This window comes from Sapajus apella, unplaced genomic scaffold (genome assembly GCF_009761245.1).
Source record: "Sapajus apella isolate SASKATOON/1434 unplaced genomic scaffold, GSC_monkey_1.0 scaffold153, whole genome shotgun sequence".
NCBI classification, from domain to species: Eukaryota; Metazoa; Chordata; class Mammalia; order Primates; family Cebidae; genus Sapajus; species Sapajus apella.
This window is the reverse complement of record NW_022437093.1, coordinates 1977806-1994443: the sequence shown is the minus strand read 5'-3', so window position 1 is coordinate 1994443 and position 16638 is coordinate 1977806. Positions and strand designations below refer to the sequence as shown.

At 41.3% G+C, this 16638-nt stretch overlaps 2 protein-coding genes across 12 annotated transcripts in view; one reads left to right on the top strand and one right to left on the bottom strand.

The window, feature by feature from the left end:
- Window positions 1-5902, bottom strand: part of CDC27 (cell division cycle 27) — a 69150-nt gene extending 63248 nt beyond the window's left edge. For 4 of the 11 annotated variants that reach the window (XM_032265960.1, XM_032265965.1, XM_032265968.1 and 1 more), the window contains exon 1: window positions 5732-5900. In XM_032265960.1, coding sequence (XP_032121851.1) covers window positions 5732-5758 — 27 coding nt within the window. In that variant the 5' untranslated portion in view covers window positions 5759-5900. Of the gene's footprint in view, window positions 1-5138; window positions 5225-5731 lie in introns of all 11 variants that reach the window. The other 7 variants (XM_032265962.1, XM_032265963.1, XM_032265969.1 and 4 more) reach the window with 4 other exon arrangements.
- Window positions 5903-6034: 132 nt separating this feature from the next.
- Window positions 6035-16638, top strand: part of MYL4 (myosin light chain 4) — a 33406-nt gene continuing 22802 nt past the window's right edge. Inside the window, exon 1 of the mRNA XM_032265975.1 lies at window positions 6035-6049. The gene's annotated coding sequence lies outside the window, so the exon portion shown is untranslated. The remainder of the gene's footprint in view (window positions 6050-16638) is intronic.

The following is a 16638-nucleotide window of genomic DNA, read 5'->3' as shown; positions in this document are numbered from 1 at the left end:
GTTTTTTTTTTTTTTTTTTTTTTTTTTTTTTTGCAATTACAACAATGCTGCAACAGTCTTGGATTCATCTCCTGGGGTACATGTTTAAGAATCTCTCTAGCCCACCATGGTGGTATGAGCCTTTAGTCCCAGCAACTCAGAAGACTGAGCTGGGAGGACTGCCTGAGTCCAGGAGTTCAAGGCTATGGTCATACCTGTGAACAGCTGCTGGAGTGCAGTAAGAGCAAGACTCTCATCAAAAAAAGCCGAAAACAATCTCTCCAAATTAGGATATGTATTTAGAAATAAAATTACTGGGTTGTTGAAATGCATATGTTCATCTTTACTAGGTAATATCATTTTTAGTAATAAACTACTTTTGAGATATCTCACACCTGATCATGATACAAGTGTTATTTTTTATTTTTAGCACATGCACCAGTTTATAATTTGTTGAATGATTTAATATGGTTACAATGGAAACCAGTAAAATCTGGTTACTAATCACTAGCTAACATTGTACCAGTACATCTAAATTATATATGCCTTAGATACAGTAAAGGCTCAATAAATTTTGTTGAACAAACAAGCAAATGTTAATACTGCTTTAAGTATTATTAATTATAATTTAAAAAATAAAAGTAGTAAATGACAGCCCTTTCTATTTTCTCAAGAAAGAATAGTAATAAACTTAGTTTGGGGTCTCTAGAGCCTCTTGTTTAACCTTTGTTTATATAGCTTAAATTTTATAGTCTCAAAGATGTCAAACTTTACCATTTCTATCTAGATACAAGGAAAAAGATGAGATTAGGCACCATTATTATACACTCTAATTGCACCAAGTACCTTTTCTTTGTAATACTTGCCACTGCTGTAATTTTGTATTAATCTAGGGGAGTGATGTTTTCCTAACCATATTATAAACTCCAGAAGGTAGGGGCTACGTCTGTTTTTGCTCACTATTATACTCCCAGCATCTGTTATATGCTTTTAAAGCAGGTGCTTAGTAAATATATGTTGAATGAATAAACAAATGATCTTTAACTTATGGCAGTCTTCCACTGTTAGCACTCTTGTATGTTAGTCTTAGTATTAAGTTTCTTTGTATTCCTGGACGTGTATCTAATAATTAAGGATCTCTGGGAATCTGTTGAAAGAAACTCTGTGATAAATAGAATTATTGGTTTATTATGCAAATAATTACCATCTAATTACTTCTTTATAAAATCTGGGATTTCCTAAGAACCTACATGTTTAGTTTTGTTGTAAGTGAAAGAAAATGGTGAGTAGAATGAAGATACCAAAGATCTGATGTTTGGAGACATGCTCAAATTTGTCCGCCAGCACTTCCCGTAGTGGGACTTTGTGGGAAATACTCAACTTTTCTCAGCCTCAATCTCTTCATCTGATAGATGGAGTTTATTTCTTGGAGTTGTTTTGTGGATTAAATAAAATGATCCATTTATAATGCTCCTTGTATATTGACTGTCACACATTAAGCACTTAAAACCTTTTCCTTGCCAATCTCTTAATATAAATTCAAGAAATATGTAGTTTCCGTTATATATCATCTCCTCAGCATACCTGCTACAACTGCTTATTTTGCAACATATAAGCCACAAAAGACCCAAATGATTTACAAGCAATTTTAATATTACTGACCACTAGGAAAATTTCACTCTTATATATACTAAGGTCATAAAATCCTAGAACTTTGAAATTTTTTCTGTCTTTTTAAAGAAATGAGGGGTAGGAGCTGGGGAAAAAAAGAAGGAAAAAAGGTATCATATTCAAGAGTTCCATCCATTTCTGATTTAAAATCAAGCTTTGCTCAGAACATCATTCCTTTATCACCAATTCTTAAAAGCATCAGAAAAAACCTGCCACGTAGAGAATCCCACATACAGCTTCCATCCCACTTTGCTCAAAGTTCCTGACTGATGGTGTCTCTTGTGCGGTGTTTCGAGGGGAGAACAGATTATTATCTAAGGCACTATACATAAGTAGTAGCTGATGACCAACATAGCTAAAATCAGCTCCTCTGCCCAACTGATGGCGTAGAACTTCCCCTAAAGAACAACACCCAGTGCATTACTGCTAGAGTTCCACAAATTAAAGCCAGATGGATGAAATGCTGCTAAAAGAAAGTTATGAAGCCAAAAGAACACTCCTTCTCCCTCTCCGTCAAAAAATGTTTAAGAGAAATCTGACTGATTAATGGGTTAGTCACCAGTTGCACTAATTAAAAAGATAAATAAACCAACAGCTTAAAGTTGCAAAATTCCTTACCAGCTAGCTATTCTTAAATATATTATTTTAAATATAAACAAACCTCTATAAGTTATACTCAGATTTATATGTAATCACTGTACATTTTTTGTTACAGAAAATTTATTATAAAAAATTTTATACTTGTTTTTGTTAAAATTTTTAATACATTTTGTATTCTTGTTTTTGTCAAAAAAGCTGCCTTTTTAAATTTTATTTTTTTAAAGAGACAGGTTCTCCCTATATTGCCGATGTTAGTCTTGAACTCCTTGGCTCAAGCAATCTGCCTGCTCCAGCCTCTGAAAGTGCTGGGATTGCAAGCGTGAGCCACTGTGCCCAGTCAGCTGCCTTTTTTTAAAGACTTTAAAAGAAATAGATAATAAAGGCTTCAGACAATGTACGAAGGTATGAAGAAAATAAAAATCACAGTTGAAATTTCTTATTATACACTATAATCTAATTTCTAGGACACTGATTTAGTTTAGGTGCACATCAGTGGTTCTTATTGTGGGCAATTTTGCCTTCTTGCTCCCAACTAACGCCCCAACATTTAGCAATGTCCAGAGGGTATTTTTGGTTGCGACAAATGGAGGGGTCATCTGGTGGGCAGAAAACAGGGATGCTACAAAACAGTCTACAATGCGCAGCTTCCAACAAAGTAATAGCTTGTGCCAAATGTCAACAGTGTCCAGATTAAGAAGCCCTGGTCTACATTATCACGCGGTTGGATTATTCTCCTAGTCTGTATGTCTAACTCTTGTCTCTCTTCCCTTTCCAATAGCACCAGATTAATATTCCCAGAGTGGTGCTTTTATTACATAATTCCTCTGCTCAAAAATTCTTCTGCTCATTTAATAGTTATTCATTACCAATGTATATTAAATCTCAATTTCTCATTCAAAGATCCATACTCTGAATCCATGTTAGATGTTGTCTCTCAACATTTTACCCCCAGCCAAAAATACTCCTTCACCATCGAACGATCTCTAAAACAATATCATGTATATAATACCCAATTGCTATATTGCTTATGAAACCAATTTTCAAAAGGCTTATTTACAACTTCATCCAACACCTCTGTGAAGTCTTACCCCTAGGAATAATTGCTAAATCTATATAAAATCTCTTTGCTTCTTTTTTAAATACCAATTTCATCAGGTGACTTTTATAAATACCCAAAAAGCTCTCATTGAAGTCACTCAAGCTAGTGTGTCTTTCCAAATGGTTACCATTAAAAATAAAAAAACTGACAGAACTTCTGCCTCATATATGAGATTTTTGTAAGGACTCAAATATAAATAATACTCTTCTGAGAGGTAGTAATTTGAGACAGAGTTTTAATTTAGGCATATATGGTATAACAGACTGGCCATTCTATATTAAAACTTTAAAGAAAAAAAATGCAGAAAATAGTTGTTCATTTTTTCTGTCAACTTTTTCCTATGCCTAGTATAGGAAAATCAACTCTGAGGCATTCCAAAGAAAGAAAACAATTTTCCAACTTATTCTCATTGCTTTCCAAATACATGCAATCTGTCATCATAGTTTTTTTAAAGACAGTATTTTTATATCTGTCCTATTTTTATTCTCTTCCTTACTAATTCTTTCCCATTTGCAGCACTATCCTGACATTGATCTTTATCATTGTAGTCAAAGTTGCTAGTTCTTCTCACTGCTCCAAATCATCCCTTCTTGAATGGCTTCTTCTTATACTATACAACCAAAAATCTCACTTAGTCATATCCTAAAACTTTCTACCGCTATCTCAAAAATCTAGTCAACAATGCTACTGTGAAAAATAGGCAAATTTGACCTTTAAGCCTTAAAAATATCGACGTGTATAATTACTGCTAAGAGTACTTTAAGTACAAACAGGAAACCTGATGGGTACTATCTAGAAATAGTCTACATATTTCTTTTCTCTTCCATGCTTTTATAAAGTCTGAAATTATTAAATGGTGGTTATAGACTGTCAATGCAACTAGTTTATCACTTTAGAAGACTTCTGGGGCCAGAGAAAGCAAAAAAAAAAAAAAAAAAAATCATTAATTATTAAAACAAAATCACAAGGATATGCAACAGAAATTAAACAACTTGAGTAATATGCTTATCTATTTAAGCTCATGCTAGGCCTAAAAAAATTATGTATATATAATTACCTTATCTACAGCCATAGAATAAAAAAATTTTTAAAAGAAACGCTATACCGTTAAGAAGAATTTGGATGGAAACAGCTTTAGAAGAACTGATACAACTTACAGACAGATACATTTCATAAGGTATAATCTTACGTTTTATGAATTCAAACACTAATAGCTGCTATATGTAAACAGCTGGAGAAGAAGCCAAACTAGAAGAAATGAGTATTTCATGCTGTGAAGAAAAATTAAATAAATAGTAAAGTAGTGGTATGTTAAAATATTTACTATTTGATACCTCAAGCCTTTTAAGGGCAATATGAAGGAATTTATAAAAATTGGTTTGCTTTGTAACTTCAAAATTAAGTCCATGACTCAATGACAACAGTTGATAGAGGTCAATTCTGATCAAGTCAAACATCATATGGTAGGATGAACTCTCCCAGACCTGGTCCATTCCCAAGGCACAAAAGATTCAGTTTCTCCAGCTGTGGGGGGGCGGGGGGGGAATGACTTGGCACCGCATCACATACTTAAAATCCAATAGGGTTTCTTTAATGTAACACAGCGCTGTGCGTCAAAGCATATCTTGGTGTTAGGGCGGTGAAATGGACAGAAAAAACATTATTTGTCTTTCATTTCCTGAATGCCTTATAAACATGCACAACAAAATGCTCCTGATCCCCCTCGCCGAGGATGAAAACAACCCATATGTGCCCTTTCCACCCGCTCCCCTGGTATAGGTGCTTGCACCTCAGCACTGAGGCTTGGAGTTGTCTTCTCAAATCATCACTGTCCGGTGGGAAATTCCCCGAGAAAGGCAACGTGGGCTAGGAAGTCTGTTACCAAAATAGAAATTAGTATTAAAAAGACCGATCCGACTCTCCCCTCCACCCTCTCACATAAGACAAAAACAAAAAAAACCTCCGCAAACTTGCCCTACCATCGCTAACATCATACAAGCTCTGATCAAATGTGCTTCTCGATCATCTTCGAGGCAAGAGAGCGTCCGGGGTGCGTTTTCGGACCCTCATCTCCCACCCCAGGTCAAGCCAGGCCCCTGGACTGACAGGAAGGGCTGGCCGGACGTTGGCTCGGACGGGAATGGCGGTTATGCTCAACGAAGCCGCTCACACTAAGGCTGAAAGTAACGAAGGGCCCGAGGTCACACGGCTTGCCCGAGGTTGCGGGCAAGGCCTCCGAATTGACGAAAGATAGGCAGGACTCGGCGGCAGGCGAGCCGGGAGAAGCAGCCCGGCCTAGGCCGCACCAGGCCGCGGAGTGGCCCTACGCTGCTTCCCGACCGAGGCTGTGAGCCAGGCCTCAGAGAAGAGAGTTATCATTACCTGGACGGGTTCCTGCAGCACCGTCATCCTCGAGGATCACTTTCTGCAGTGCCTCAGGCCCCCCCCGTAGCGACTCCGGCCCGGCCAGCCCCGGCTCATTTAAACTCACCAGCGACCGTTACCGGGGGATGGGGGAGGCCGAGCGTTGCCGAGTGCCTCCGAGCGGGACACGGAAATACCCGAAGTGGAGAAAGCCGAGCGGAAACCAGACGGAAAGGCCCGAAGTATGTCGGAAATACCCGAGGTGGGTCGACGAGGAAAAAACCGTTGCCGGAAATTGTCGAGGGTTACCGGAAACTACCGAGTCTGACCCTGAGCGTAAGTTCCTCTTCTCAGCCACGCCTTCAGTCACGCACACCACGCCCAATCGGCCGTCCCAGGGCTGGGCCACGCCCAAGCAGCAACCAGCAGGCTGGGCGTGGCGTGACGGAACGGGCTGGGAGCGTTACGTGGCGGGGCTGCAGTGTGGAGTCGCCAGTCGGGCCTTCTGGATTAATTGGTTTGCGATAGATTATAAAGCAAAGGGTAAAACAGCAGAGTTTGGAGCTGACTATAATGAATCAACAAGCATTTGTCTACTGAGTTTAGATCATTCGTCCATTCCAGAAGTATCTACTCACGGCTCTGGGGGAAAACTAAAGAAATCCGGGAAGATTGCCACTCCCCAAAGAGAAAGGATGGCTTGTCTTCAAGGAGATTAAGGCCTATTTAAGGGAAAAGCAGTGAAGCAGAGAGCGCTATATTATGTGGTGCCTATTATAAGTAATACAAAAATTCAGAGAGGGAAATTGTGTTAAACTGAGGAAAGTTTTATGGAAGGAAAAAAATTTAAACTGGCGTTTGAAGGATGGGTAGAATTAGAGGAAAAGAAACTATAGGATTAAGTGGAGGGAAGAAAAATGAGATCAGTCTGCTAAGAAGGCATAAATTGGAAGTACTTAGGTGGAGAGATCATGGAAACGCTCAATAGGCTGTTAGAAAGTTTTGTTTTTGATAGGAGAGGCATTCCGCTGTGGTGGAAAGAGTAGGGGGTCGGAAATTCAGAGGCCTGGTTTTGAATTTTATCTCTAGCACTGACAAGTCATAGATCCTTAGGCAAATTACAACCTCTCTGAAATTCTTCTGTTCGGTTAGTTTGAGAAAAAAAAAAGCATTAAGAGAATTCGATGTATCACAAACGTGGCTGTGTCTAGCGTGCACTGTAGACTCTCATATTTCCTCTCTGTCCCTCCTCTTCCCCAAAAAAAGTGAACCAGGGAACTGTTGAAATTGTGTTTTTCAGCAGTTGAGGAAAACAGCTTTTCAAGGTTACTTTACTAGTCAGGAGTTCTCTAAGCTAGATGTGGACTCATGATATATTCTGTTGCTTGGAAATTTCCCTTTGTGGTTCCCAGGTTTTATGCAGATGACGTTGTTAGAATGGGTCACTCCTTTCCTTTGGGTAATGTTGGAGGGAGATCTTTTTTCTTTCATTTTTAAAAACAAGGCTGACAGAGCTACACTGCATCCTTCTCCACCGCCTTCTCTTGTCACTGTGTATGTACTTACAGACCCTCAAAGGGCAGGTGCTAAGGTGATTTTTGACTGCCCTGTGCCCAGTTGCTTTAGTAGGATCATGCTGGATGACTTAGGGTGGTAACAGACTTTTATACTGGCCTGTATAGTAGCCAGTAGCTATTTAAAATTTAAGTTAAAAGAAAACGAAATTAAAAATGAAATCTTCAGATGCCCTAGCCACCTTCCAGGGACTCAGTAGCCCTGTATGTGGCTAGTGACTGCCACATTGGACAATCACACAGATACAGGACATCACCAGCATTGGCTTGGCTAGCTGGAAGAGCCAGGATGGCTTCACTCACATGTTTAGGGTGTCAGTGCTAGCTGCTGGCTGAGTGCTTCATTTCTCCTCCACATGACCTTTCCTTTCACATTGGCCTCTTATCAGTCAGTAGTCTAGCTCCAGCTTCTTGACTTGGTGGCTGACAACAAAGTGGGCAAAAATAGAAGCTGTGAGGCCCCTTAGGCCTAGACCTGTGACCATCATTTCTTGTTGGTCAAAGTAAGACTCAGAGTCACCCTGGATCATCAGGAGGAGAAATAGAGTCTACCTCTTAATAAGAAGAGTGGCAAAGTAACACCACAAAAGGCATGTGCCATGGGAGGGGTGGTTGGGTCATCTTTGAAAACAATCTACCATGCTAGCTGTGAGATGAGAGCATCTAACATTGGGAATGGAAAGGAAGGGAAGAGTAAGAGCTCCCACTCTTAAAATGTGACACCTCCCCTCCCTTTTTTTTCTTGAGACAGAGTCTTGCTCTGTCACCCAGGGTGGAATGCAATGGTTTGATCTCGACTCACTGCAACCTCCACCTCATGGGTTCAAGCAATTCTCCTGCCTCAGCCTCCTGAGTAGTTGGGATTACAGGCACCATGCCAAGCTATGTTTTGTATTTTTTTTAGTAGGGGTTTCACCATGTTGGCCAGGCTGGTCTCAAACTGCTGACCTTGTGATCTGCCCGCCTCAGCCTCCCAAAATGCTGGGATTACAGGCTGTGAGCCACTATGCCTGGCCAAAAATGTGACCCTTTTAACTGAACACAGTACTCCAGATTTACTCTGATCAATTCAGAATGCAGTTGGACTATTTTTATTATCTGGACACGTCTATTGAAGTGAACTACAGTTGTATTTACATTTTTAGCAGTCACATGTCACTATTTGCTCATGCTAAACTTGTGTGGTAATTTTACAAACTCAGCTGTTTTTTACACAACATGCTGCCAACCCAAGTCTTGTATGTGTTTGGAGTTTTATAAACCTAAATGTAGGAACTTACCACAGAAGATACATAAAGATGATTCTTTGTATGTGAAAATATGGATCTAGAGTCAGCATTTAAAGAGTCTCTGATGCTTGGCACTCTGGCTTATAAGTTTAGAATTTGCTTAAAGCTTTTTTTCTTTTTTTAACCTAAAAAAGATCAGCTGGGCACAGTGACTCATGCCTGTAATCCCAGCACTTTGGGAGGCCCAGGCAGGTGGATCACGAGGTCAGGAGTTCAAGACCAACCTGGCCAAGATGGTGAACCGTCATCTCTACTAAAAATACAAAAATTAGCTGGGCATGGTGGCAGGTGCCTGTAATCCCAGCAACTCGGGAGGCTGAGGCAGAGAATTGCTTGAACCCGGGAGACGGAGGTTGCAGTGAGCTGTGATCACACCACTGCACTGCAGCCTGGGCAACAGAGAGAGACTCTGTCTCAAATAAATAAATAAATAAAATAAAATTTAAAATGAAATAAAAAAGAGTATCTCCTTTCTGACTGTTGTTGACCAGCTTAATACATCTGTTGTGGTTTCTGCTCATCCACAGCAAAGCCATATTGTTTGAAGTACTTTGCTGGGGTATTTTGGAGCATTTTTACTTCCTTCTCTGCTCTTCATTGACCTACTTAAACTCACTATTCATCAACGACTTGGGCATTCTGCTGTCATCCATTATCCAATATGTTTGGCTAGTGAGTGGAGTTGGATTACAACAAGCATTATTCCAAAATTGGAATTGGAAAATTATTTTTTCTCCTTAGCCTGCTTCTTGGTCTATTTCATATTCAGTCAGATTTGGAGGCTGGCATTTAGGGAGCTATTCAAAAAGCTAGCTGTGGTATCATCAGCAAGATATAGGTCCCACTGAAACATAGCCCAAAGTGTACTCTTCTGAAGTCCTTCAGTCCTCCTTGTCTGCACCCTTCATTTTGTCCTTGTTGCATGTGGTCTTATGGCCTCCTTACCTGACCTCGCACCCTCCCCCGGCCCCACCCTACCCTCACCATGTTTACTTTGGTCAAATCATCTTCTTTTGGCTTCTCTAATGACACTGTCTCCTCGCTTTCCTCCTACTGCTCTGTTTTTGTTAGTTTGTTTGTTTGTTTGTTTGAGAGAGTCTTGCTGTGTCATCCAGGGTGAGGTGCAATGGTGCTATCTTGGCTCACTGCAGTCTCTGTTTCCTGGGTTCAAGTGATTCTCCTGCCTCAGGCCCCTGAGTAGCTGGATTTACAGGTGCACGCCACCACGATCAGCTAATTTTTGTATTTTTAGTAGAGACGGGGTTTCACCATGTTAGCTGGGCTGGTCTTGAACTCCTGACCTCAAGTCATCTACCCACTTCGGCCTTCCAAAGTGTTGGGATTACAGGAGTGAGCCACCATGCCTGGCCTGCTGCTCTGTTTTTTAAATCAGTTTCCTTTGCAGCCCCTCTGCAGGCCCCTTTAATGTTAAGAGTGCTTCAGGGGTCTGTTCTAGGCCTTTTTCTCACCCTACACATTCTTCCTAGGCAAACCCATACATTTTTTTTTTTTTTTAAGGTGGAGTCTCACTCTATCACCCAGGCTGGGGTGCAGGAGTGCAGTGGCGTGATATGGGCTCACTGCAACCTTCGCCTCCTGGGTTCAAGCAATTCTTCTGCCTCAGCCTCCCAAGTAGCCGGAACTACAGGCACACACCAACACCCTGGGCTAATTTTTGTACTTTTAATAGAGATGGGGTTTTACCATGTTGGCCAGGCTGGTCTCAAACTCCTGACTTCAGGTGATCCACCCGCCTCGGCCTCTCAAAGTGCTGGGATTACAGGCATGAGCCACTGCACCCAGCCCCTATCCATTCTTGTGGCCCCAGTTTCTCCTCTACAAATGGTTCAAAAATTTATGTCTCCAGTCAGACTACTTCTTAGAGCTCTAGGCCCAAGTGACTGTCAATAGGACATCTCTATCTGGATGTCTCATAGGTACTTTGTTTGGAATGGAATGCCTCATTCTCCATGCTTAAAATATTTCCTATCCCAGTTTAAGACATCACCATCTTTTCCATTGCCCAAAGGATTAGATAAGGGGTAGTTTAACAGGGTTTGTACAGATTTCTTTCAGCCTCAGCTCTGTCTCTGGTGATAAGAATGGCATTCTTCTAGTATAAGGAGGGCAACTTTCACGTGGGAGTTTTGTCTCCTGGTATCAGTAAGAAAAAGGAAGGCCAGAGTGCTCTTCTTGCATATGCTGTTTTAAAATTCCGCGCTATTTTCAAAATAACCCTTATGCCAAAGTGGCATAGCTCAGTGTGGTGTATTTTGACTCTACAACTCCAGCATCTAGTCACAAGACCTGCCAATTTTACCTCCTAAATATACCTTCATGTTTCTTCCTGCGTGTTTCATACCTACCTCCAAAAATAAGTCTGATCATGTTAGGACTCCTCTCCCTGTCTTCCCCCACCCCCAAATTCAGGACTTATCTTCAGGATATAGTCTGAACTCTGTTTTACAGGGTCCTCCAAGGTCTGGTACCTGCCTCTTTATTCAGCCTTATCTTACCCATCTGTCCTTTATATTCCACCTTCCAACTACGTGGAATTTTTTTTTTTTTTTTGAGGGTCTTCCTGTGCCACCCAGGCTGGAGGCTTACTATGTAGCCTTGACATCCAGGCTCAAGTGATTCTCTCACCTCAGCTTCCCAAATAGCGGGGACTACAGGTGCATACCACCATGCCTAGCTATTTTTTGTATCTTTTGTAGAGACAGAATTTCACCATGTTGCCTAGGCTCTTCTTGAACTCCTGAGCTCGAGCAGTCCCCTGTCTCCCTCCCAAAGTGCTGGGATTACAGACATAAGCCACTGTGCCCAGCCCCTTCATGGAATTTCTTTTCTTTTTTTGAGACAGAATCTCACTCTTGTCACCCAGTGCAGTGGCACAAGCTCCGCTCACTGCAAACTCCACCTCCAAGGTTCAAGTGATTCTCTTGCCTCAGCCTCCCAAATAGCTGGGATTACCGGTGCCTGCCACCATGCCTAGCTAATTTTTGGTATTTTTAGTAGAGACAGGCTTTCACCATGTTGGCCAGGCTGGTCTCAAACTCCTGACCTCATGATCCACTTACCTCGGCCTCCCAAAGTGCTGGGATTACAGGTGTGAACCACCATGCCTGGCCTGACCAGCTAAATTCTATTTATTCTTCAAGCCTCAGCTTCAATCTTCAATATCACATCCTCAGAATATTCCTAGACCTACCTAATCTAAATTCTTAGCTCCACCCTGTTATTTGCTCTCATGAGATCTTTGTTCTTTTCTTTCATATTATATATGGCATTTTAATCATATTTGTCTAATTTAAGCTCCATTGAAGGCAGGGACCTTGGCTTAACTATTATGTCCCCATTACCTAGCTTAGTGCTTCACACAAATATTACAAATATACTAAAATATTATAAATATATAAATATTTTTGAAATATCTGATGATTGAATGACTTCACCACTTAATTTTATCTCACTGATCTAAACATGATTTTTTTTTTTGACTTTCCCTTTCTGGGCCCAGAGAATATGCTAGTCTTGCACCTCAGTCCTTAAGGGATTTAAAGTCAAGGCAGTATCTGAAGTATTGAGGCTAATCAGAAAATGCATCTTGATTGAGATGAGCTCTGAGATGTGCTAAATGGCTTATGACTAGGAAGACTAGGGCTGACTCAAAAGCACAGGGAAATAAATAAACTACAGATAGCCCCCAAGTTACGATTTTTTTGACTTTACTTTTGGTGTAGAAGCAATATGCATTCAGTGGAAACTGTACTTCAAATACCTGCACAACAATTCTGTGTCTCACTTTCAGTACAGTATTCAATACATGAGATATTCAACACTTTATTATGAAATTGGATTTGTGTTAGATGACTTTGCCCAGCTGTAGGCTAAGGTGAGTCTTTTGAGCACGTTTCAGGTAGGCTTGGCTAAACTATGATGTTCGGTAGGTTAGGTGTATTAAATGCATTTTTGACTTGATATTTTCAACTGATGGTGGGTTAATTGGGGGTCAGGAAGCATCTGTAATAAAGGCAGGCGACTATAAGCAAATTAGCTTGTATGGACTGGAGGCTACATAAGCTTGGTTGAAATGGTGGTGTTGGAGACAGCTGATAAAAACCTTTGGGCTCCTGGCTGATGACTTTAGTTTTAATAAAATAGACCTAAGGAGCTGTTGATGATCATTGAGCTGGAGAGTGACCTCATGAGAACAGAATTTGAGAAAGATTATGCTAACAGCTGAGGATTATGTGCATTGGAGGAGAAAAAGACTAGGGGCTGGGAATGCAGCAGAGAGGCTGACAGGGACTCTGGGCAACTCTAAATGTTCACTATTCTAGGATCCTAGATGGTTGAATCTGAAAAAGATAGAAAATTTAAACAGTTTTGAGTTACTGATTTAAAATGAGAAATATTCTTATCCAATTCCTTGTCCTGAAGGCATTCAAATTCTAACCAGAGGCTGCTTGCTGAGTACAGACTTAGAGAACAAAAAGGGTAAATTTAATGATCTTAGTGGCTATGGTCTCTTTTTTCTCAGAAGTGACGTATATACCTGACTACTAGATAAAAAATATCTATAGCACCTGGAGTGGATGGCCACCAAATAATAGGTTCTTTGCTTCTCTCTTTTCTAACTAGGTTCTAAGCAGCCTAATTTTTCTCTGGGTAAATTGCAGAGCAATGTATTAAACACGGATTGATTATCTTTTAGTATTGAGTATACACCATAGTTGCCTTGATAGACCTTGTTTATGTTACAGATATGTGATTTGGGAGATAGAGGCTGATCTAGGTTTAAACCAGACTGAGTTTGGAGAGCCTCAGATGAAAAATATCCAAAGGTTAATTGAAAACGTGAAGCTTGGCCAGGTGCAGTAGCTCATGACTGTTACCCTAGCACTTTGGAAGCCCAAGGCAGGAGGCTCACTTGAGGCCAGGACAGCTTGGGCAACAAAGCGAGACCCTAATTTCTTAAAAAAAAAATAAAAAATTAGCCGGGCATGGTTGTGCATGACTCTAGTCCTAGCTACTTGACAGACTGAGGTGGCAGGATTTCTTGAGCCTAGGAGTTCGAAGTTGCAGTGAGTTAAGATTATACCACTGCATTCCAGCCAGAAAGATAGAAAGAGACTCTGTCTCAAAAAAAAAAAAAAAAAAAAAAAAAAAAAAAAAAAAAAAAACCAGACACACAAAAAACAAACAAACAAAGCCCACAAAAACAACAAAAGAATTTGGGACTGGAGAGAGTTTTCAGGCAGAGCTAAATTCAGTCTTTGAGTTGTGAACCTTCTTTCGTTTGTGCAATCCTCCTGCCTTGGCCTCCCAAAGTACTGGGATTATAGGCATGAGCCACTGTGCCCAGCCTGCAGGTACTTTTATTTTCAGGCAGAGCTAAATTCAGTCTTTGAGTTGTGAACCTTCTTTCGTTTGTGCAATCCTCCTGCCTTGGCCTCCCAAAGTACTGGGATTATAGGCATGAGCCACTGTGCCCAGCCTGCAGGTACTTTTACTAAGATGAATAAGAGACCATCCCTGGCCCCAGGGAGCTCACTGTCTGGTGTAGAGGATGCAGACATATAAATACATAGTTGTAATATAATGATAAATAGTTTCACAAAGATTTTACAAGGCATTACATTAACAAATGAGTACCTGTAATCTCAGCTTTTTGTGAGACCTTGTCTCAAAAAAAAAAGTACCTGCATAATACATGGTTAGTTGTAGTAAACCGTTTTTTGTTTTGTTTTGTTTTTTTGAGACGGAGTCTCGCTCTATCGCCAGGCTGGAGTGCAGTGGTGCAATCTCGGCTCACTGCAAACTCTGCCTCCCTGGTTCAAGTGATTCTCCTGCCTCAGCTTCCTGAGTAGCTGGGACTACAGGCATGTACCACTATACCCAGCTAATTCTTGTATTTTTAGTAGAGAAGGGTTTTCATCATGTTGGCCAGGATAGTCTCGATCTCTTGACCTCGTGATCCGTCCGCTTCAGCCTCCCAAAGTGCTGGGATTATAGGCGTGAGCCACGGTACCCGGCCTTTTTTTTTAGACAGAGTCTCTGTCACCCACACTGTAGAGCAGTGGTGCCATCTTGGCTTACTGCAACCTCCATTTCCTGGGCTCATGCCATCCTCCCACCTCAGCCTCTGGAGTAGCTGGGAGTACAGGCATGGGCCACCACACCTGGCTAATTATTGTGTTTCTTGTAGAGACAAGGTATCACCATGTTGCCCAGGCTGGTCTCGAACTCCTGGGCTTAAGTGATCCACCTGCCTTGGCCTTGCAAAGTGCTGGAATTATAGGCATGAGCCACTCAATAAGTGTTAGTTGAATGAATGAATGAGAGTAATCTGAATGAGGGAGAGGAGAGTTGGTGGCAGAACTTTGGTGTTACATGTGTAGCAGAGAAGGCCCAAGACAAGCACACTAGATCTAGTCACAGGGAAGTCTAGAGAGGAAGACTGGTGGTATGCTAGAGAAGAAGTCAGAATTCAAGAAGTAAAAGAGGAAGTCGGTGGAAAGGGAAACTGAGAAAAGAGAATAATCTTTAGTGTTAAAAATACATCCTCAATTGCTGAGAAAGAGGACCTGCTAAGGATTTGAGCCTCTTTTTGCTTACTGAGAGCTACCCATGCTGTGTCCCAGGGCCATCTCTTTCATCGGTGTTTCCTTGCTTCCTTGCCCCGTTGGGCGCTAGGCTTCTTTCTGAGAGAGAACCCCTGTGTCAGTTCTGCCAGCTCCCACTGCTGTCTTAGAGTCCTGCATTCTAGTCTCAGGTTGGTCATCACTCAGTATGACGTTGGGCAAGTCACCCATTTCTCTCTGGACCTCTGAAGTCCCTTGTAGCTGTTAGCATATCTGGGATGATGCAGTTTGGATAACTGGTGAGGATTCCAACTTGCTCTCTGCTGCTTTGCGACTATAAATCTGTACCAAACACCAGCTATCCTGCCCTCTGCTTTAGATCCCTAGGTAGACTCTAACCCACCTTAGGCAGGGCCCCTCCCAGCACCTTCTCACAGGATTCAGTTCACACATATGTCACTAGACAGCACTGCCTTGATTGCAGCACAGAAGTGAGCTTCAACCATTTAAACAATTGAGCAATGAGGCCAACATATAGCATTCTCCACCTATGCTAAAGCAGCCAAGGAAATGAAGTTTGAGGGGATGATTTAAATTGTTGGCAGGGCATGGTGGCTCATATTGTAATCCCAGCACTTTGGGAGTCTAAGGCAGGCAGATCACTTGAGGTCAGGAGTTCAAGACCAGCCTGGCCAACATGGTGAAACCCCGTCTCCACTAAAAATACAAAAATTAGCTGGGCATGGTGGTGGGCACCTGTAATCCCAGCTACTCAGGAGGCTGAGGCAGGAGAACAGCTTGAACCTGGGAGGCAGAGTTTGCAGTGAGCTGAGATTGCACCATGGCACTCCAGCCTGGGCAATGGAGTGAGACTCTGTCTCAAAAAATAAATAAATAAAAATAAAGTGTTGTGAGAGCTAGTTTTACTGTGGTCCTTGAACTTTGATTTTAGACACCTTTCCCCTCCTTTTCTGCTTTCATCTTTGGTGTTTGGGCCCTTATGGGTTATCAAGCCTTCAGGTTATTCTTTGCTTTTTTTCTCCCTCCTTTGTGGGAAGGGATCTTATATACAGAGGATTGGGTTAATCATTCTGTTGATTTATGGCCTTTTTCCTTAGTGGTCCATGTAAGGCCTTTCTTGTTTAATTACTTATTTATTTTCTTTTATCTCATTGCCCCATCCATCCAAACCACACCCACTATAGACAATTATTGAAAATTTTTAATGCGTATTTTTTTGTTTATATGTGTTCTTGGATAATGGGTAATGCTTCTAGTATGTGCGAATTATTTAAAATTTTAATAATATTTAGCTCAATACACCCAAAATGTTATCAACATGTCATCAATATGAGATATGTTACAGTCTTTTTTTTTTTGAGACAGTCTTGCTTTGTCACCCAGGCTGGAATGCAGTGGCTCCATCTCAGCTCATGGCAATCTCTGCCTCCTGGGTTCAAGAGATTCTCCTGCCT